The sequence below is a fragment of the Hyla sarda genome, chromosome 3 (genome assembly GCF_029499605.1).
Source record: "Hyla sarda isolate aHylSar1 chromosome 3, aHylSar1.hap1, whole genome shotgun sequence".
Classification (NCBI taxonomy): domain Eukaryota; kingdom Metazoa; phylum Chordata; class Amphibia; order Anura; family Hylidae; genus Hyla; species Hyla sarda.
The window spans coordinates 217,256,260-217,279,838 of NC_079191.1; the positions used below are offsets into that span (position 1 = coordinate 217,256,260).

The window sequence follows — 23,579 nt, forward strand, 5'->3', positions numbered from 1 at the left end:
TTCACACCATGTTTTTGCAATACAGTTCCCGTATCAGGTTTTTGATGAACGGATTCCTCAAAATGTGTATACAGATTTCAACGCGTACACAGTTAAAAACCGTATACGGTTTGAAAAATGTCCGGTTGCATCCAGTTTTTTTAAGAAAAAAAGTATACGTTTTGAACTTTTCACTCCATTTTGAATAAAGTTTCACTTGTTAGAAATTCCAAGAAAAAAAAAAACTGTGCAAAGTCAAAATACTTATGGTGAAAACCGGATGGAACCGTATGCACATCCCATTGACTCCCATGTTAAAAAACAAACAAACAGTTTAATACAGTTTTTCACCCGGACAAAAAAACTTGGGTACGGGAAAAAAAAAATAAAAACTGAAAACCTTACAGGATGCAAAACGGACACAACCTGATGCATCTTTTGGCATACTGTTTTCAATGGAGAGTCAATGCATACGTTTGTCACATAGAAAACATATATGGGAACTGTATTGCAAAAACGTGGTGTGAATGCACCCTTATTTAGGTTTAATAGGTTTTAAGCCAGCATGGTGCACTTGTGCGACCTCTATTGCATTGAGGCTGACCTGCATCACAGTGGTTATAGGTGCCTAACCTGAACCAGTAAGTGGTACCTTTCTTTCTGTAATTGAGTAATTTTTTGTACTATTTTTCTGTGATTTAACTACAAAGTACGCTTTAACTATAAAAAATAAATCAGTCTCCAAAGTGCAAATATGTTGTACAATTTCTATTTATTAAAACTGCTAGACAAAAAAAAAAAAAAAAATTTTACTATACCAAACAATACCAATTCCAAAAGACATTACCAAGCAACAAAAGGTCTATACAAAAGAAAAAACACAACATGTTTATGCCAAACAAAGACCTGGTGGTGGGATGTTTGGTACATAAAATTCTTGTCGTGCCAGGCCAAGAAACCACCTTCAGTTTAGGCATAATATATGTAGCTCTACAGCGTTTTGAAAATATTTTAAGAATTAAAATGTTACTTTAATAGACCTTAGTATATCAAAAAGCTATTACAAAATATGATGAAAAGATAAATTTTAATAGCATTTAAGCTGACAGACCCAGTTAAACACAGTCCCACCACTGGTCTTTGAAACACGGTACTTCATACATGAAAATATAAAAAAAAAATAATGATTCTAATACTAATAAATGAAAACACATTTAGAGGCTAAAATACTGATGACAGTAAAAGCTTCACTGTTATTTTAAACTATTAGCAAGTTATCCAGAAATGTCAAAAGTTAGGCCACATCGAGTCTTACTTCTGAGAGTCAGATGCAGCGCATGCCCCACTCCCTCGCTATCACTTAAACCCGGCCTTTTCTTTGCATAATCTATGCAGTGAAAGGTCTGATCTGCTGGCCAGGGAGTGAAGCGCACTTCACCGGCTTATAACTTGCAATCAGGTCTAGGCAGTGAAACACAGTACGATATAAACGTTTGACAAGTCTGGGCAACATGTCAAAAGTTGTTCTAAATAACAGTAAGGCTTTAAAAAAAGGAAAAAACAAAAATTGCCTCAACTTACATTTGCTAAATGAATTTAAGTTTTTAACCATTTACATTGAGAAGATTTTTGTTTTCTCTTCCCAGGAAGCCTAAGTGATAAGAGATAAGCCTCAAAACAGTCAAGGAGCTTACAAAGCATTCTGGTTGAACAATCTATATGGTTAGGAGCACACTAGTCTTCATCAGACCCAGACTGTCGACTGTTTTTAACCCTAAAGCCCCGAGATCTAGACCTTGAGCGTGAGTTTCGGGACAGCTCTCTTTGTGAACTAGAATTGGAGTGTCTTTGACGGGGGGACTTTGAGCGGGATTTTGCAGAATCAGAACGGCGCTGGCCAGATCGAGACTTCGGTTCAGACTTGTTTGGTGGTGAACCAGACGGTGATTTCTCAACCGACCTAGAGCGTCCTCCTGAGAAAGAATGCCTCTGTGGAGATCGTGAATGCCTTTGAGGAGTTTTTGAACGAGATTTTGAATGACTGTATGAGTGTCTTCTGTGTCTTGACCTAAGGGATAGGACACAGCTCTAAGCATGTTTTACACAATTGTGAAAGGCTTGTCAGCTCATTACATTAATAAATGTTTTTAATTTACAGATATAGTTGGAACAAATGAGTGCAACTAAAAGGAGAAGTCCAGTTTAAAAAACTAAAAGAATGTGTAAGTGTCTGATTGCGGGGGTCCGATTGCTGGGACTCCCCACGATCTCCTGCCCGACAGCCCAGCTCTCCTCATGCATAGAAATGTCAACTACCACTCAAAGCAGTTGTCAACATGCATCTCTATGGGAGAACCGGAGATACACAAGTATATAGGGATGCATGGAGGGAATGTACCCACCCCTGCTCCATGCCCACCGTGCAGGAGATCGCAGGTGGGTTCCAGCTGTCGGAACTCTGCGATCAGACACTTCTCCCCTAACCTTTGGATAGGGGATACATTTTACTAAACTTGAGTGCCCCTTTAACTTCCACTTCTTTGGGAATGCATGTTGGTTGGATTTAAGCAATTACAAATTGGGTGCTCTATTCAGAGAAAAAAAAAAAAAAAGAAGGATAAACTGAGTAAATACTACAATTAGCGATGAGCGAACTTACAGTAAATTCGATTCGTCACGAACTTCTGGGCTCAGCAGTTGATGCCTTATCCTGCATAAATTAGTTCAGCTTTCAGGTGCTCCCGTGGGCTGGAAAAGGTGGATACATTCCCAGGAGACTCTTTCCTAGGACTGTATCCACCTTTTCCAGCCCACCGGAGCACCTGAAAGCTGAACTCATTTATGCAGGATAAGGCATCAACTGCCGAGCCGAGAAGTTCGTGACAAATCGAATTTACTGTAAGTCCGCTCATCTCTAACTACAATAATGCTTTCTAACTATACCATGTTATAGATCATAACCCAATATCGAATAGCTACTGTAAAGCTGTTTATACAATCTGTAATCTTACCTGGAAGAAAAAACCCTCAGACTTTTACAGCATCAGATTAGTATCTGTTTGTAAGAGGTCTAAACAATGTTAAGCTGCACACAAATATCGGTTACTATATGCTGCATTACTGCAGGTACTATAAGCACCAGAGTACTGTCACATTCTAACACCTACTCTACGTTCCTTCTAGAATAAAAAAAATGCACAATTGCTATAACAGATACCAAAGTACACGCTAAATGCCCTACCTTCTCCTGCCACGGTCCCAAGAACCACTTCGGCTGCGAGTTCTGCGTCTGCTGTGGCTTCTTGATCTTCTGCGATCAACTGGGGAACTGGCATGTCGTTCCTTGGTTTTCATTTGTCCAGGAGCTAAATTGAGATATTTCAGTAATGTAATTTGATAGAATTCTTTGTCAAAGTTCAGACCTGTGGTGTCATTTCTATTTTTTGTTACATCACAGGAACAGAAAAAAAAAATTTACAAAATGTCAGACAGATCTGTCATATGACAAACCTCCACTGACATATAAAGGGGTATGCGAGTTTGCATGGTGTCAATTGTTTTGTAATTAATAGATACATATCAAATGCAATGGATTGTGCGATGTGAACAGAACCTTACTTTAACCCCTTAAGGACGCAGGACGTAAATGTACGTCCTGGTGAGGTGGTACTTAACGCACCAGGACGTACATTTACGTCCTAAGCATAACTGCGGGCATCGGAGCGATGCCCGTGTCATGCGCGGCTGATCCCGGCTGCTGATCGCAGCCAGGGACCCGCCAGCAATGGCCGACGCCCGCAATCTCGCGGGCGTCCGCCATTAACCCCTCAGGTGCCGGGATCAATACAGATCCCGGCATCTGCGGCAGTTCTCCATTTAAATGAACTATCGGATCGCCCGCAGCGCTGCTGCGGGGATCCGATCATTCATAACGCCGCACGGAGGTCCCCTCACCTTCCTCCGTGCGGCTCCCGGCGTCTCCTGCTCTGGTCTGTGATCGAGCAGACCAGAGCAGAAGATGACCGATAATACTGATCTGTTCTATGTCCTATACATAGAACAGATCAGTATTAGCAATCATGGTATTGCTATGAATAGTCCCCTATGGGGACTATTCAAGTGTAAAAAAAAATGTAAAAAAATGTAAAAGTAAAAAAAAGATGAAAAATCCCCTCCCCCAATAAAAAAGTAAAACGTCTGTTTTTTCCTATTTTACCCCCAAAAAGCGTAAAAAACATTTATAGACATATTTGGTATCACCGCGTGCGTAAATGTCCGAACTATTAAAATAAAATGTTAATTATCCCGTACGGTGAACGGCGTGAACGAAAAAAAATTAAAAAAGTCCAAAATTCCTACTTTAATACATTTTATTAAAAAAAAAAATTATAAAAAATGTATTAAAAGTTTTTTATATGCAAATGTGGTATCAAAAAAAAGTACAGATCATGGCGCAAAAAATGAGCCCCCATACCGCCACTTATACGGAAAAATAAAAAAGTTAGAGGTCATCAAAATAAAGGGATTATAAACGTACTAATTTGGTTAAAAAGTTTGTGATTTTTTTAAGCGCAACAATAATATAAAAGTATATAATAATGGGTATCATTTTAATCGTATTGACCCTCAGAATAAATAACACATGTCATTTTTACCATAAATTGTACGGCGTGAAAACGAAACCTTCCAAAATTAGCAAAATTGCGTTTTTCGTTTTAATTTCCCCACAAAAATAGTGTTTTTTGGTTGTGCCATACATTTTATGATATAATGAGTGATGTCATTACAAAGGACAACTGGTCGCGCAAAAAACAAGCCCTCATACTAGTCTGTGGATGAAAATATAAAAGAGTTATGATTTTTAGAAGGCGAGGAGGAAAAAATGAAAACGTAAAAATTAAATTGTCTGAGTCCTTAAGGCCAAAATGGGCTGAGTCCTTAAGGGGTTAATACTGATTAACAATGGGGGCAGCTTTGTGTCATCCTACGGCTAGTGAGAAGCTGTCTGTAGCATCTCTCCAGAGGTTTCAAAATCTGACAACTTGTACATTTCTCTTTGGCTCTCAATACACCTTTAAGAGTAAGGACTGACGCTGGGCTATGACTTTACAACATGCTTGTGGTTGAAACAAAGTATATTGTGACAAGAGATGAGCGAAGTTAGTGATTTGATTTGTCACAAACTTCTCGGCTCGGCAGTTGATGACTTATCCTGCATAAATTAGTTCAGCTTTCAGGTGCTCCGGTTGGCTGGAAAAGGTGGATACAGTCCTAAGAGAGTCTCCTAGAACTGTATCCACCTTTTCCAGACCACGAGAGCACCTGAAAGCTGAAAATTTATGCAGGTTAAAGACAGCAACTGCCGAGCCGTGAGGATTGTGACGAATCAAATTACTGTAACTTCGCTCATCTCTAAAGGTGACAGATGAAGCCATGTACATCCAGTTAAGATTGTGAAATACTCCAAAACAGGACACTTAAGTGGGTATTGCAGTATTTGGATAAAAAGAGTCATGTTGCTGGAGCCTGTAAAATATAAAGAAAATAAATCATACATTTCGGCCCCTTTCTTCCAATCTACCAGTGCTCGATACAGGACCTGCCTGCTTAGCTAATCACTGTCTGCAGCAGTTTCCATTTTCGGACAGTCACTGGCTGACTGGGCAGGCCCTGTAATGATCACCAGTCTCAGAAGCAAAATGACAACAGAAGCATCAGGAGACCAGAAGGAGAAGAACTGGAGCTGCAGGGGACCGGAGGTTTAGCAAGTTGGGCAACATGAATTTATATCCAGTGGTACACTGGAGTACAAATCAAATGGAGTGTAATGGAAAAGCCATCAGAACAGGTTTGTTCTAGCTTATTATGGAGCATTCCAAAAAGGAAGGAGGGACAGCTAGGACATCTGTATGCCTAATAGGGCATATGGAAAAGGATTGCCTACATGGAACAATTTAAAAGGTGTTCTCCAGGAATAGAAAAACAGACAATTTCTTCCAAAAACAGCACCACTTCTATGCTCAGGTTGTGTGTGGTATTACAAGTTGGCTCTATTCACTTCAACTAAGCTGCAATACCACACACTGACAAGGGTGGTGCTGTTTTTTTTAAAGAAATCAGCCCTTTTTTTAATCCTGGAAAACTCCTTAAAATTCACACGTACAGTATTCTGCGCAGATTTGATGCAAAGGTTTAAATCCTGCACATCAAATCTGCGCAAAATACTATACGTGTGAATAGACCCTTAAGACTACTTAAGGGGATTTAGTTTTTCTAGACAGGTTTACTCTTAGAAAGGAGAAGCGGGGTGGCTCTGATCCTGATAAAACAACGTGAAGACCGAACAAAAAGTGAGACACTTAATCGTAAGTGTAAAGTAAAATGGTAAGCAACATAAAAAATTGCGCTCAAGGTCTATAAATATAAGGCACATGTAATATTTAAACAAGATGAAACTTAGATAAATTGGTATATGTAAAAAATGCATAAGCTATCTCAACTGACAGGCCCTTGTCAGAGTCAAATAAAAATGCAGTGATCAAATAAATAACAGCCATGTATAAAAAAATAAAATCCAAACCTCCTCAGTAAAAAAAACTAATAAAAAATAAAGTCAAGATTGATGGCAAAATTATCAAAATTATAAGATGATAAAGTTCTCCTTGTACGCAAATAATACGATCAGTAACAAGTCACTACAGCTCTTATTATAGTAAGATGCTATCGCTCATCCCATCCTACGTAGCTCCCCTGGAGCAGACCTAATACTCAGTGACATGGAGCACTGGTTACACTGTTCTGTGTTTCTGCAAACCTCCTGGTTCTTGCACGTGGATCCTAGGTGCGGTGCAGACCTGGATGTCCTTGGAGGTAGCACTGGTGATGGATAACTGATGAATAGCAGAGGGGGTGATGAATATATGTACACACACACTATTCCTACATTCCTTATTTTAGTCTACTATATTTATATGTCTTTATATAGCCCCATACAACCCATATTCTCAAACTTTCCAGTTTGGAATTCGCTATCCACTTTTTTGTTGCTACCTGCCCTCTGACATCACACTCGAGGGTAATTGCTAATGTTTAGAACCAATAAATACACAGATGGATGAATGACCATATACTATTCTTTACTTTCTAACTTCACTGAGGAAGGTCCCTAAGGCAGGACCGAAACACGTTAGAAATCAGCAATACTACTACATTGTCTGGCGTACCATCCTACCACGAGGACGCCAGCCGAATTCCTTTTATCCAAAGAACAGTTACCAGCACTCCATGTCACTGTGAGTATAAGGTCTGCTCCAGCACGCTGTTCCCAACACAGCTGGCGGAGAGAACAAGGGGACCTGTGTAGGATCAGGTAAGCCATATCGTACTATATGCATACAAGGAGAACATTATCTTCTAACTATCATTTTACCATCAATCTTGACTGTCAGATCGGATGACCTACTGAGGAAGTTCGGATTTTATTTTACACGTGGAAGTTTTTTTTGAATATTTGATCACTGCATTTTTATTTCTCTGACTATGCGCCTGTCAGTTGAGATACCTGATGCAATTTACACATACCAATTATTTAATAAATTTCCTCTTGTTTCAAAATTACATGTGCCTTATATTTATAGACCTTGAGCGCTAGTTCTTTTGTCTTTCTAAGGTTTACTTTTATTTTACAAAGTTTGCCTCATCAATGCAGATATCAACATGAAAGGACAAGTGACAACATGCATTATGCAATGGCCACTTGTCGATATCATAACACTTATAGCTCCAGCATGTTTTCCGTTCATAAACTATGTAGCACCATAGTGCTACCACTTTCCTGGGATCTAGAATTAATCCCTTACAGTATTCTGTGCAGATATGATGCACAGGATTTTCTACTGCAGATTTCAATGTAAACTGAACACAGCCTGAAATCCTGCACATCAAGTCTGCACAGAATACTGTACGTGTGAATAGACCATAAAGGGGTATTCCAGGAAAAACTTGATATATCAACTGGCTCCAAAAAGTTAAACAGATTGGTAAATTACTTCTATTAAAAAAAATCTTAATCCTTCCAATAATTATCAGCTGCTGAAGTTGAGGAGTTCTTTTCTGTGCTCTCTGCTGACATCTCTGCTTGTCTCGGGAACTGCACAGAGTAGAAGAGGTTTGCTATGGTGATTAACTACTGACACCTGTCTCAGGAACTGTCCAGAGTAGAAGTAAAACAGATTTGTAAATTACTTCTATTAAAAAAAAAAAAAATCTTAATACTTAGAAGTTTTCCTGGATAACCCCTTTAAGGACCACAGGTTTTTCTGTTTTTTGCCCTTTCGTATTTTCCACCTCACCTTCTAAAAATCCTAACCAGAAAAAAAAAAAAAAAAAAAAAAAATTTGTGGGGCAAAATTGAAAACACAACAAAAAAAACAACTGCCATTTTGTAACTTTTTGGGGCTTCCGATTCTATGCATTGCACTTTTTGCCAAAAATGATATCTATTCTGTAGGTTCATACGGTTACAAGGATACCTAATTTTTAATTTTTTTTAACTACATGCACAAAAATTTGTATGTGTAAAATCGTCATCTTACCCTTAGAATTTTTTTTATTTTTCCGTATACAGGGATGTATTAGGGCCCATTTTTTTGCACCGTGATCTGAAGTTTTTATCAGTACCATTTTTGTTTTGGACTTTTTGATCGCTTTTCATAAATTTTTTTAGGGTGTACAAAGTGACCAAAAATACGCAATTTTGGACTTTAGATTTTTTATGTGTACGCCATTGAAACTGCAGTTTAATTAACCTTACATTTTTATAGTTCGGACATTTAAGCACGCGGTGATACGACACGTTTATTTATATGGAATTTGGGAAAAGGGGGGGTGATTTAAACTTAAGGAAGGGGTTAATGGGTGTTTATAAACTTTCTTCAACTTTTTTTTAGTTTTTTCCTTCACACTTTTAGTCCCCTTAGGCGACTTTTATGGGGAATCATTTGATTCCTCATACAGAGCAATGTGTTTTCATAGAATCACATTGATCTGTGTGCTCTGCGCTCGACTGAAAGCCTGGTCCTGCCAGGCTTTATCATTCACAGTGCAGCAGCCGGCATATGACGTGTGGTAAGCCCTCCGGCCATCCACCCCACTGGACCACCAGGGATGGTTTAAAATGTTCCTTTAGATGCCGCTGTCAACTTTGACAGCGTTGATCTAAAGGGTTAATAGCCGGCAGCAGCAATCCCAGCATGTTCCAGCTACAGGAATCAGCTGGGGGCCAGCCAGTATTATGCGGGCTCGAGTCGGGAGCCCGCGTCATACACCGCTTGCAGTCTCAGGACAAGCCGGCTCGTCCTTAGTTGGCAACCAGTTAAAATTGTCGTCTTCTGAACAAATTTTTCTATATAAAAAGGGCTATTTTTTGTTCCTTTTTTGTGGAACTTTATGATCACTTAATTTTTTCTGATGCATGAAGGGATAGAATGAAATATATATCTATCTATCTCTGTAGTCTATCGTCCTATAGCTATAAACTTAATGTCCATTCTCCACATATGTTTTAACCCCTGCATATTTTGTGAGATAGAACGTGTGTGTTTTCTCCTTGTGAGCTCAGAAATGCTTATGACTTGATAAAGGGAGGAATCCCGAAAGCTTGTCTCTACAAAATCTTGTTAGTCCAATAAAAAGGTATTACAAGATACTGCAACTACCGATGATTTTGCTTTTTGCATCACTGGACTAATGCGGCTACTCCTAAATAAATTTTATAATTATTTTATTATATTATATATATATATATTTTTTTTTTTATAGATCTGACAGGGAAACTGACAAACTTTTTAGGGAAGGGGCTTATTCACAGTTATTTTTTTAACCTTTTATTCACTATTTTTAAGTCTCCATAGGAAACTATTACATGTAATCCTTTGATTACATACACTGAAACGCTTTGCCATAGGAAAGCATTGATCAGTGTTATCGGAGGCTGCATGCAGTGTTGGAGTGCCATTGCTGCCTGAGTAGTAAGATAGAGGGGCATACCGAGCCCTATACCAATAAAAAGGTATCTGTTCAGACCCCTTGCCCTCAGCTATCTATAGATGCCCCTCTCTTATTTTAGAGTCCACAGGTCCTTTTTTTAAAATTGTGTGTAGAACAATTTGAAATAATAATGTTCTAGATTGAAACAAAAAAAAATTCTCCTTGTGACTAATGGATAATGAAACTATTTCCATTTCCATGCATCCCAGCAAGTTCATCTTGCTGAGAGGACTGATGGAAATTAAAAGGTTGTTTAATGGTTCTAAACCTTTTAATTTCTTGCTGGGAACACTGCAACAACACTTAATAAACCTGTTAAGCAAGGTACTTACTTTTACGGTCACCTTGAGCAAACTGTATTTCAATCTGACGGCCACAAACCCATTTTCTGTTGAGGTTGTAAAGAGCGTCTTCAGCATCACGAACATCTTCAAACCTGGCTGTCTGTTAAGGAGACTTTGAGGAACACTGTATATGGTACCATATAAAATAATGCTTGAGAAAAACCCAAGAGAAACATTTTACCATAGTGTACAAATTACAGAATGTACAAAGTAATTCTCTATCAATGCTTTAATTATAATGCCTCCAGATTAGTAGTTTGAAGGGACTGCAGCTTCTTCACCGACAATGGTCAGTAACCCTGCCCATATTATGCTTAATAGCGGCAGCAGATTCATTTTAAAAAGGGACAAGGCTGTAATACCCTGCACAGCCATCAATTTGAACTAAATCTTAACACAACTGATGCCACAACTGATGACAACTTGTCATCAGTTGTATGGCATGCGGCGTCCATTGTTTCTGGGCAACGGACAGGGGAACGCAGCAAGCTGCGTTCCCCTGTCCGGTGCCCTCTGGCATGTCCAACCATCCGGCATCAAAATTGAGACACTGGATGATTGTGAACTGTCCCATTCAAATTAATGGGATCAGTTCTAACATCAGTTTCCCTCCGATGCACGCTGGAGGGAAACTCTGCCGGACGACTGATATGTGAACCCAGCCTAACAAACTGTAGCCAGAGATGTAGGTAATTGAAAGCACTGGAAGGTTTGTTAGCAAATAAAGATAAAAAGGGGATTACGCGTTTCGGGGGAGCCACCCCCTTCCTCAGATCGGTATGCCAGGATTTACAAACATGCAGGTAAAAAGGTAAACTGGCGCCCAAAATGTACTGGGAGGGGCCTGTCAAAAAATACAGTATACATTAGAGACCTAAAACAATGCATAATTTACTTAATGTGCACTTGGTGCGAACAGAGTAAAGACTATCAGTAGGCAGACTGCATCAACATCCGGTGTCCAGATGCGCATGACGTGGGCTGCACTGAGCTTGGTTGTGCTTTTATACGTCCTGTAATAGCGATCCACAGCAGAGTGTGGGGTTGCTAGGGATGCATTGTCCGGGGGCGGGCACCACATGACCCGCAGTGCCCAATGGGCCGCCAGGCAGTGCCGTCTATGTGGATAAGCTTGAAACAGAGCGCTGTTATTGGAGGCGCATAGGTGAGCATATAGGCTGTGCTGTCAGCGACGGGAGTAAGGGACTAAATGCCTGCAGTGATTGTATATAAACCATTAGTATACAAAGTAGGACAATGACAGCACAGTTATATGTAAATTTACATATAACAGTGCTGCCATCATCAATGTCCTACTTTGTATACTAATGGTTTATATACAATCACTGCAGGCATTTAGTCCCTTACTCCCGTCGCTGACAGCACAGCCTATATGCTCACCTATGCGCCTCCAATAACAGCGCTCTGTTTCAAGCTTATCTACATAGACGGCACTGCGGGTCACGTGGTGCCCACCCCCGGACAACGCATCCCTAGCAACCCCACACTGCTGTGGATCGCTATTACGGGACGAATAACAGCACAACCAAGCTCAGTGCAGCCCGCGTTATACGCATCTGGACACCAGATGTTGATGCCGCCAGCCTACTGAGTCTTTACTCTGTTCGCAACAATTGCACATTAAGTTATGAATTGTTTTATAATAGGACCAAATAAATGCATATGTATTTGTAACTTGTATTGTACTTGGAAGAACTTTTTTTTTCTGTAAGCGTTGAATAAAAAATTTTAAAAACGTATGCATTGTTTTATGTCTAATGTACACGTGTACTGTATTTTTGATGTTTTGCATGTCTGATAATACATGTGCTGTGTCTGTGACAGGACCCTCAGTACATTTTGGGCACCCATTTTCCACTGTGTATATATAGCGCTATATATATCTGCATGTTTGTAAATCCTGGCACACTGATCTGAGGAAGGGGGTGGCTCACCCGAAACATTTAATCTATTGTTTTTATTTGCTAACAAGTAAACCTTCCAGTGCTTTGTATTCCTTACATCTCTGGCTACAGTTTGTTACTTCCACCTTGGAACCAGCAGCGCCATCTGGAGGTTTCTTTTTCTGCACTACTACTTGTCCACTCCCAGGAAACTGTTTTACCTCTCCTGCAAGCTCAGGCTAGCAGCACTTCCAGCTTCTTTGTAATCCCATATTTGGGTTGATACGCAAGTTTTAACTTGCTACAGATATTCTACAACAGTGTCTTAAATGTATTAGCACATATCCGTATGAAAGTGCATTATGCCCTATTGTACAATGACAATATATTCCACCAAAAAATAAGAGTTGAATGGGTGGTATTGTTCCCAGCCAAAGGTTACTACTGTTCATCATGGCAAAAAAACTTTACTGCATATGGAAAACCTGCACCATCCTCTGTGGAAAGATTGTGGGCAGGCGATCAGGGATATTCCCAACTTGGTTGGAGGGCTCCCTGGCCTCCTTAGGCTTACTTTTGGCTCCTGTAAAGCCAAAGCTGTGGTTGGAAAGCCGAAAACAGCTGCTCCCACTTTTCTTTATACTTTGTCTAACTCCCACTGATTTCAAAGGGCTTTACATAAACATTGCTCACAGCAACTGCAAGTAGGCCAGAGGGGGCGAAGGAGCCCTTGTAACAAAAGGGAAATAATTTAAAAAGGAGCTTTGCCACCATGGACACATTCCCTATCCATAGGACAGCTTTATTTATAATACTAGGAGTATTATTACCCACAATTCATCTGGAATTTGTGGACGTAATCAACTAACATTGGCTGTAATTAGCAATGGCTAGGGTTCCACACTTTGTTTTTGTAAAAGCTTAGGTCTTTTACATGAACCAAATGGCTTGTAACTAAAAATAATCCACAGGGTGGCAGCTGTTGGACAGTCAAAGGAAATCATGGTGGAGCCCCAATTTTTTTTTTCATTCAAAAGCAGCAAACATAAGTTGGAATACTTGACTCCATACATTATTTCACTACTGTAAAGGCGCTTAATGTTCCCTCATCCTTTTCAGAAATGTGCAGTTGCCTTCCTTTAGGTCAGAAAACTTACCATGCTGTAGATTGAGTTTGTTCCTTTTGAATTCTGCTCAATGGACACTTAATATGAAGGGATATCAATCCACCCTTAGTAACAGGAAGCTCAGAAATGTTGGCACACCTGACTATTGATAGACTTACCAGATTTTGGTTTAGGCAGATCTGCATGTAAAACAAGTTAAATATTACCCTTCCTTAACATGCTGCCCTGTTTGCCGTTGTAACCTCTAATGTTTCCATTACTGTTACTAAAATGTCTTAATACTTTCACTAGGTGAAAAAATAAAAGCTCTTTGCTTTGGAAATCCACTAGCCTTATAGCGATTAGAGTAAAGCTAAGGTGTTAAATGTTAACAGTCAATGTTAAACGTAGGTCTGCAAAGCCAACCCCATGAACTGCTGTATAAGGCTTTGTTCACATCTGCATGTGAAGTTCTATTAGTTCCACTGTAGATTGTGTCTAAAGTAATGGACAATACTGCAGCATACAGCACTGGGTGCCATTGGTATTCAGCACTGACATTTTCTGTTCTGCTATTATGACAGCAGAACAAAAGGAACAATGATAGTGGTGTGAATACAGCTTTAGCTACAACTTCTACAACTATAACTTCACAACCTCAAACATCCTTTACGGATTAGACATTTTTGAGAAGTAGGATACAAAAGGAAACTTTTGCAATTACCTCGTTTGACTTGATCTTGAACCTTGACCTTTACTCTTTGAGGCTTGCAAGGTGGACTCGGACAAGGATCAACCAAATCGAACTTGGCTTTGGATTTAAAAGGTAGGTAATTTGAACCCTCAGCTTGGTGCAGGCTGTGTCTTTAGTGCTTGGCAAGAACTTTCCCGCTTCCAGCTTTCTTATCTGTTTCCACCCTCCCTCTTTATTCCTTGAAGCTGCAACTTCAAAGATGTCTGTGCGCTTTACTTGGCTCTATCTAACCAGGCTCATTCAAACCTTGGGGTGCTTGCCAGCTACTGTGGACTGCTTTACATTTTCTGAGACAGAGAAATAAACACACATACAGTTAGGAAGCAGGCACGTCCATGCTCCTGCACATCAACACTTGCAAATAAAGGATATTGAATATATGCAAATCCTCTGGGGCGGCGATGGTAGTAGTCAAGTGGAATGTAAACGTCTACTATGGGGCCATAGCGACCAAATTCACGCCGTAGGTCCTCCGGCCTGAAGTGTGTAAGGCAAAAAAAAAGTTTATAGTGTAATTCCAGTTTTACCATGTAAACAAAGTGTTGTCTGAGCGCTATGCATCAAAAATGAATTTCATTTCTCTTTCTAGTTCATCTTGCACTTCTCTTTAGGTGCTAAAGGACATACCACACAGGTTGCCTCAACCACCGTCATGAAGTTAAGCGAATAGGACATGATGTCACCTTAGGGCCAATTACATCACAATGTTAAAGATTATAACTATCACTTCCATAAAGAAACATTATAAATTCAAGTTCTACACAGTTGTCATGTTTATCAAGTGTCACTTGTGAAGGGGCTGCTGTAAACTAAGTGACTGTTATAGCACATCTGACCTCTATACTGAGGAGGGTGCTATTTATACCAGATAACTTAGGTACCATCAAGGGCATTGTGCAAAAACAACCATTTCCTTACTCAGTCCGTATAATGCATGGGTTGTATTCAATTTTTGGTAAAATAAGAACATTCTGTAATAGAGTTACCCATCATAGAAAGGTGCATCTGGGCTTAAATAGAAACACTTTACATGCATCCATGGGTCATGACGTTAGACACCAAGCCTAACATTCCCTTGCCCCTAGGTTGGATTCCTTCTATGCAATATTGGGTCTTCAAACCATATATTTTTATGAAAGGGCTAAAGTGTACTCAGGTTCTGTTGCTTAGTTCTCAGAAGCACTTACAGCATCTAGTGAGTGGCCCGCTTAGAATGAGTTCTATAAATAACTAAGACTCAAATAACAGAACACTTGTCAATGCACATCATGTTCCTGGTAGACCACAAGGGCTGGGAGGAAATTATTTAAACTCTTCTGTGCAGTCTCTATGGATAATGTTATAGATGGATGTGCATGCAGTACTTGGTGACTGCCTTTGGCATATTAGCAAATGTAAGCGATAAATGCATTGCACAGCAAGATTCTAATTATTCCAGACTCCACTTTTCCCCACTGCCCCATTGCTGATGTTAGTATGCCCTAAAGACAGACAACCACCAAGGTCACTTAAAGGGTTGTCAGTGTAAAGACCATGATGGTACACCGTTTGGAAATTAACTGCTGTAACCCCTTGCAGTGATGCTAGGAAAATACTCTACCCCTTCAGCTACAGTTAAAGGGGTATTTCAGCTTCATATATCTGGATAGGGGATAAGATTTATGATCACAGAGGTCCCGCCGCTGGGGACTCCCGCTATTTTGGTGCAGCCCCAGGCATTCTGTGCTGGGCACTGCCTTCGGGACAGGGACGTGACATCACGGCCACAACCCCTAATGACATCAGGCCATGCCCCCTACATGCATGTCTATGGAGGGGCGTAACGGATGTCACACCCCTCAGACATGAATGGAGGGGGCGTGGCAGTGACGTCATGTGCTCGTATTGGAGGCAGCACCTGGAACAATTACACATCTTATCCCCTATCCTTTGAATAGGGGATAAGATGTATAAAGCTGTAATACCCTTTTAACTTATTCATAAGTAAGCATTGTGACACAGGCAGCAAGAAATGGAGCAGCTGCAGACTGTGGAGAACGAGTAATCAAAGTGATGCTAAAATAATATTTAAAGTATAACTCCAATAGTGATATGACAAACTATAACCATGAAGCACCTAATGTCGAGGTGCCTTTTTTGCCGCTTGTAGTTGTGCCCAATTCAGCATGTGTGAATAATGTGAATTACAATGGGTCTTGTGCTGGAAATAGATTTTGCACAGCTACGGATCTGCAGGATAGCCATCTGCCATATCACCACTGGGGTTACGCTTCAAAATTGTGTCCCAATTCTGTTATGATCATTACTATATAGGGTCAGTTGGGTGTACAGTTCCGATCATTACTATATTTGGAGAGGGGGTTGGGGTAGTGGACGTTTATTTTCTTAAACCATTTTGTTTATGTAAGACCTATAGGGAGCATTTTCCCCACAAGAACTTATTTTTATTACTGCTAAATTTACCTGTAACCGGGCCTGCAAAGAAAAAAAATACTACTAGTTTCTAACAAATAATGTATAAAATACTTTTTTGTGCTGGGACCTCTCTACCTATCCCATGAAAGGAGGACCAGCAGTATGCATACACAACCAGCGCTCCATTCATTCTCTGTGGGGCTTCTCAAAGTTTGCCAGACCACGTTCACACTGCAGACATACTGCCGGCAGAATTGCTCTTGCAGCAGGGTTCCATTGGGATAGGATTCTGCTGCTCTGTGCACAAAGCAGAATTTCTGTTGGTGTAAAGGACATCCGACCAAAGAACAAACATGTTTATTCTTTGGGTGAAATTCTACTTGACTGTATTGCAGTATATGGAGACGGCACATGTCCGCATGGTCTTAACGGTGTGGAGGTGTCTGCTGAATGTCCGCATGGGCTGAGAGACCGAATAGAGCACTGGCTGAATATGTGCTGCCACTATTCATTCTGGAGAGATGTCCTCCCTTCTTGGAATTAGTGGGAATCCCAGCAGCGGGACCCAAACTAATCAGCTAGTTGTCACCTAGCCTGTGGGAGGAGGATACATTTTTCATCTTGGAATAAAACCTTTAAACTTAAATGGGGAGATTTATCAAAACCTTTCCAGAAGTTGCCCATAGCAACAAGATTGCTTCTTTCATTTTCACAGGACTTTTACTAAATGAAAGCAATCTGATTGGTTGCTATGGGCAACTGCACCACTACACAAATTTTGATAAATCTCCCCCGGAATTTACATCCAGCAATGCTCCAGATATCTTAAAATTCCCAGGTGTCTTCAGAGCCAGAGACTATCACAATTTGGAAACATTTGCCAGAGGTCCCATAGACTTGCATTCTGGCAAATACTCAGACTCTCAGTCTGGATACGTAAGTCATGAGCTATGAAGTTGCCTGGGAATTAAAGAAAATCCTGTTGCCATAGCATCGCTGCATGTACGCTTTAAAGGGAACCCGTGATCATATTTTATCCTATATAACTGGTCGTAATACGTTATATAGGGTAAAAAAGGTTTCTTACCAGGATGTCCTTGTTCCGGTCTGTGACTGTGGGCGTCAGTGTAGGCTCTGCGCCTCAGCCCGTAATCACGTCTACTTAGGCATGATTGTAAGCCTTGGCATGGATAATGTCATTGCTCTGATCCCTGAAGTCTAGCGCAGTCTAGCCTAGAAATTGCTTTAAAAGGTGTACGCTGCCCCTAGACATTATCCCCTATCCAAATCATAGGGGATAACATAACACAGAGGGTCCGGCCGATGGAAACCTCATGATCTCCGGGCCAGTGGTGCGGCATTCATGAACACGGAAGTCTGGAGCTTACGTGTTCGTGGTGTCACGCCACACCCCCTCCATTCATGTCTTTGGGAGGGGGCATGAAGGCTAGCACCAAGCCGTCACGCCCCCTCCCATAGACATGCATGGAGGGGATGACTTGTGACATCACGAACCAAAGGCTTCCGTGTCCATAAACGTTGCAGTGCCGGACCCAGTGGCCAGAAGCCCCAAGATCAGGCATGTTATCCCTTATCATTTGGATAGGTAACAACATGTCTTGAGGCAGAGTACCCCTTTAATGCCCAGGGATATTGTGGCATCTGTGTCTGCACAAGACTTCAGTGAAGAGCAATGACATTTGCCATGCCCAGGCTTTCAATGACACCCTGATGACTACTTAAGCCTCATTAGCTTACGGTGCGTGGGTATTCCATTTATTTTTATTTTTTTTTAAATAAGGCTGGGTTCACATCACGTTTTTGCCATACTGTTTTCAGATTTTCTAAAGAACCGTATGGGAAAAAGTAAATCGTATAAGTTTTTAAACCGTATACTGTTTTTAGAAGTGCATACAGTTCTGTCCGTTTTTATTTAAAAAAAATCAAAAAAGGGAGGGGTGGGGACTTTAGGATGCAAATGCACATGTGCAAAGTAAAAACTATATACGGTTTCCCGTATGGAACCATATACGTGTGCGTTTCCCATTGACGTCCATGTAAAAAGATGTAAGCAGTTGCAGTACGGTTTTTAAACCGGAGACAAAACCGTGGTCAACCACGGTTTTGACTCCGGTTTAAAAGACGTATTGCAACCGCACACTTTTTTAACGCACATGTATACGGTTCCAGCCGGGAAACCGTATACGGTTTTAACTTTGCGCATTTGCACCCTAAAGCCCCCCAACAAATGAACAAAACGTTCAAAAACGTATGTTTTTTGTTTTTTTTTTAAAACGGACGGAACCGTATGCACTTTTAAAAACGCATAAGCTTTTTCCCCATACAGTTCCATCTGTTTTTTTGCCATACGGTTTTATTTAGAAAAACTGATTGAAAACCGTATGGCAAAAACATGGTGTGAACCCAGCCTAATAGGCTACTGGGGCAGGGAAGAAATAAAAAAACAGAAACATGCTTACTAAGCATGGTGCCCTGCAGCCCGCTTCTGAGACACGGAGGCGAACGGGGGCTTCAGGACACCTTGGGTTAAAGGGGTTCTCCGGTGCTTAAATATCTTATCCCCTATCCAAAGGATAGGGGATAAGATGCGTGCTTGCGGGAGTCCTGCACCTGGGAACCCCCGGGATCATGCACGCGGCACCCCGTTTGTAATCAGTGCACGGAGCGCGTTTGCTCCAGGACTGATTACCGGCGACCGTAGGGCTGGCGGTGTGTGAAGTAACTCCTCCGCCCCCGTGTGACGTCACGCTCCGCCCCTCAATGCAATCCTATGGGAGGGGGCGTGATAGCTATCACGCCCCCTCCCGTAGGCTTGCATTGAGGGGCGGAGCGTGACGTCACACTCCGCCGGTAATCAGTCCCGGAGCGAACACGCTCCAGGCAATGATTACAAACGGGGTGTCGCGTGCATGATCCCGGGGGTCCCCAGCGGCGGGACTGCCGCGATCAGGCATCTTATCCCCTATCCTTTGGATAAGGGATAAGAAGTTTAAGCACCGGAGAACCCCTTTAAAGTGCAACTGTCATGAACTTGGGGCTATATAACCTACACACAGCCTTTGTACTGTGTGCAGATTGTGTCTACAGTAGTGTTTTTACCCTAGTTCTCTCTGCTTTTATCCCAAAAAACACTTTTGATAGCAGCCGCACACAGACAGATAGGCATGGTGCAAGGCTCGCTATGCCCCACCGCTGACACCTATCCCCTGTACATCAGTGCTGGAACCGCTGTGTGGTTGACACCGGTCCCAGCACATGCGCATCATAGCTTATATCCTGTGCGCGCCCCAGCATGTTATCCTGGCTCCCACCTCGAGAACTTGCCAGGATAACACACTGCAGCATGCACGGGATATAAGCTAAGATGCACATGTGCTGGGATCTGCGTGTCCCAGCGCTGACGTACAGGGGAAAGGTGTGTCGGCCGCGGGGCATAGCAAACCTTGCACCACGCCTATCCGACTGTGCGGCTGCCATCAAAAACTTTTTGGGGGTGATAAAAGCAGAGAGAACTAAGGTAAAAACACTACTGTAGACACAATCTGCACACAGTACAAAGGCTGTGTGTAGGTTATATAGCCCCAAGTTCATGACAATCGCGCTTTAAATGGGTACTCCGGCCAGAGAATAGGGGATAAGATGCCCGATTGCTGGGGTACCGCCACAGGGGACCCCACAATCTCTTCTAAAGCACCCACTTAGCCTCATGGAGCAAATATCACTCCACGTCTGATGATTCACGATACAGGGGCCGGAGTATCGTGACATCTCGGCCACGCCCCCTCAATGCAAGCCTATCGGAGAGGGTGTGACGGCCGCCACACCCCGTCCAACAGACTTGCATTGAGGATAACGCCATTAAGAGGCAGAGTCGTGACGTCACAATACTCTGGCCCCTGTATCATGAGTCGTCAGAGAGCGATCTGTGCTCCGTAAGGCTGATGACAAGTGGGTGCTGCAGGAGAGATTGGACCCCCGCAATAAGACATCTTGCCCCCTATACTTTGGATAGGGGATAAGAAGTCCGGAGTACCCCTTTAAGTGTTATGTTTTGACAACCCCACTACCCCTCCAGCATATGATTAAAATGGGGGGGGGGGGGGGGGGGGGGGGAAATACGACATGGGGGTAAAAGGCAGCCGGATCAAGAGATAGAATTAGAAAACTGACTGCTGCTGTATTCCTGCCAGACCGAGGCTGGTTTCACACTACGTTTGTAGTGTACGGGTGCCGGATCTAGTTTGGAGAAGTGAAAACCGACTGCTCCCGTACCCCAGCCGGATCCAGCCTAAACCCCATTCATTTGAATGAGCCGACAGGAATCAATTGCTGACTCTCGTCAGCTAATTTTGTGCCCTGTATACGTTTTTTCCACCGGAACCTAAAACCATGGTATACCAAGGCAAAAATTAGCCGACCGGAGTCAGCGTTTCACTCCGGTCGGCTCACAGAAGTGAATGGGGTTCGGACCGATCCGGCTGGGGTAAGGGAGCAGCCGGTTTTCGCTTCTCCCAACCCAGCCCGGCACCTGTACACTATAAATGTAGTGTGAACCGGCCCTTAGTCAGATAGCGATTCTGCTAAGGTCATTTTTGGGGCATATAAGTTTTTGTTGTTGGACTGCTGCTTATTGAAATGCATGAGGTCGGACATGGGTACGGCAGACGATTTAAATTCTCCCACCTAACCTGGCTGCTGTATGCCCCAAATATTATGGGAGAGATTTCTCAAGACCTGTGCAGAGGAAAAGTTGACCATTAGCAACCAGATTTTCCAGAAGCCTTTTCACAAATGAAGACGTCATTTGTTTGTTTGCTATGGCCAACTGGTTAACTTTTCCTCCGCACAGAGTTTGACGAATCTCCATTAGGGTGGGATCACATATACGCTGAGTGAACTCTGCTGCATATTCTAAGAGCAAACACAGGGGTACATGCAGCAGCGCTGTGTGTGCAGTGAGATTTGGAGACGGGGTCAGTACGCTGACATGACCAGGGCTGTGGAGTCAGAGTCGGCAAACATTGCACCAACTCCAACTAAATTTAGATTGGAATAAAAAAAAAAAAGCAAGTTTAAATGTCCCAATTCACAAAGAGTTATAATTAATGACTTCTCTACTGTAAGAATAAAGACCAATGCATGCAGTGCCTCACGTAACCGCAAAACGAACACGTTAAGTGACTGAAGAAGCATGCTTTTCATGTGCTTCACTATATGGCACAACGCACAATTAGGAGCGGCAATACTTATATTTTCCATAGTGTTGTGTTCTGCTGTTACAGGGAACCCATGGGTAACCTAGCCTCTCACTGATAAGGGGTTAAGTAAATATGCTTTTTGCAGGACTAGAGACACTTGTATAAGTGAAGGGAATGTAGGGTCAATAGTTCAATACTGAAGCTGTAAACCATTGGAAAAACTGCTGCCATTCAGCTAAGGCTATAAAAACTTGTAAACTCCGATAGTTAGCTTACACTTTAAACATGACTATGGGATTCTACTAGGGAAATCATGTTTTATAATAAATGCCCCTTCCTGGATCCTCAGCAGCAGATCAGCACACAAAAAGGAGAAGGCAGCAGCTTCTGCCCAATTACCTCTCTGCTAGAAGAACTTGGTGGAACAGCTTCTTGGATTCAACTGTAAGGCAGAGATTTATCAAAACCTATCCAGAGGAAAAGTTGCCCATAGCAACCAGATCGCCTCTTTCATTTTTAACAAGGCCTCTGCACAAGGAAAGAAGCGATCTGATTGGTTGCTATGGGAAGCTGGGCAACTTTTCCTTTGCACAGGTTTTGATAAATCTCCCCCTAAGTGTTTATAAAAACATTTGCATATTAATACAGAGGAGTCGGGAGTGTAAAAAACCACTGTGGAGTCGGAACATTTATCTACGGACTCCACAGCCCTGGATATGACTGACTTGCAGGAAACCCTGTGTCTCTGCTCATAGAATACACTGCTGTATACACTACGTGTCTACCCTTAGGGTGCATTTCTGAACCAGCTGCAGTATCTTGTGCCTTAACCCAGTCTATTCAATGATCCAGACCAGAGTTTCCCAAGCAGGGTGCCTCCAACTGTTGCAAAACTACAACTCCCAGCACGCCCGGACAGCCAATGGCTGTCCGGGCATGCTGGGAGTTGTAGTTTTGCAACAGCTGGAGGCACCCTGCTTGGGGAACTACAATCCAGCCAGGTCATTTCCTGACCAGATCTGTTTATTCAGGCAGAAAACCGTGGGTGCTGCAGTTTTCAGTTAGTGCCAATAGCGGGAAAATTAGGAAATAGCGGGAAATTAAGGAGTTGGAAAATGAAACAGCTCATTGAATCGAATGGGGTCCGGGAGAGATACGGCGCCGGTTTTGCAATTTTCCCGCCAGGCTCTGAAGGTGGCGTGAAGACTCTAACATAGGAGCCATGGACGCTCCAGGAGGAAACATAAGCTCCATCCCTGTCCGGATCCTGGAATCCCTCAATAATTTACAGTACAATCCTCACAACCTGCGCCCCTCACCCCCGCCCAGGGAGTAACACAATTGGTCTTTGTGTCAGGCCTCCTATCCCTCTCCCCGCACCGGCCGATCAATGGCGGAGGGATAACGCGGCACATACGTACCTAGTGGCGTCCGCCACGTTCCTGACAAAGAGAGAGGTGTTGGGCGGCCTGGTGTAGCGGGACATGCTGGGGCTGTATTCTGCTTCGGGGCCCGGGACCGTCCTCTCTGTACACGAGCAGCTGAATCCTGTAACGGCCAACGAGGAACAGACTCTCACAACGCTGTACGTGAGCACGTAACGTCCAGGGCGGAAGAGGCGTGCTAGAAAAGAGCGCTCTCAGGCTAAAACCGGAAACGGCTCGGTGGCCATTTTACAATTGGGAACTATTACCCACCTGCGCACACCCGGATATGCATATACAACATCACAGCCATTAGAGGGCGCTGCTGTGTGGACATGGAGAATCCCTAAAGGTGACTACGCAGGTCAGTGTTTCTCAACCAGGGTG

General features: G+C 42.4%; 1 protein-coding gene across 1 annotated transcript; it reads right to left on the reverse strand.

Annotated features, from left to right (window-relative positions):
* Positions 1–738: 738 nt before the first annotated feature.
* Positions 739–23,372, reverse strand: SRSF12 (serine and arginine rich splicing factor 12). Its single transcript, XM_056566091.1, has 5 exons — positions 23,190–23,372; positions 14,507–14,611; positions 10,359–10,462; positions 3,221–3,344; positions 739–2,047 (listed from the first exon to the last, which is right to left on the reverse strand). The coding sequence occupies exons 1-5, from the start codon at positions 23,252–23,254 to the stop codon at positions 1,714–1,716; spliced, it is 732 nt and encodes a 243-aa protein (XP_056422066.1). The 5' UTR covers positions 23,255–23,372; the 3' UTR covers positions 739–1,713.
* Between the last annotated feature and the right edge of the window lie 207 nt (positions 23,373–23,579).

Bases quoted from the DNA above. Each gene is read 5' to 3' on its own strand.
- SRSF12 (XM_056566091.1), bottom strand. From the start codon at position 23,254: ATGTCCCGCTACACCAGGCCGCCCAACACCTCTCTCTTTGTCAGGAAC. The intron at 3,345-10,358 runs GTAAGTACCTTG...ATCTCAATTTAG, and splicing joins TGCTCAAGGTGACCGTAAAA to CTCCTGGACAAATGAAAACC. The intron at 2,048-3,220 runs GTAGGGCATTTA...CCTATCCCTTAG, and splicing joins TGGGACCGTGGCAGGAGAAG to GTCAAGACACAGAAGACACT.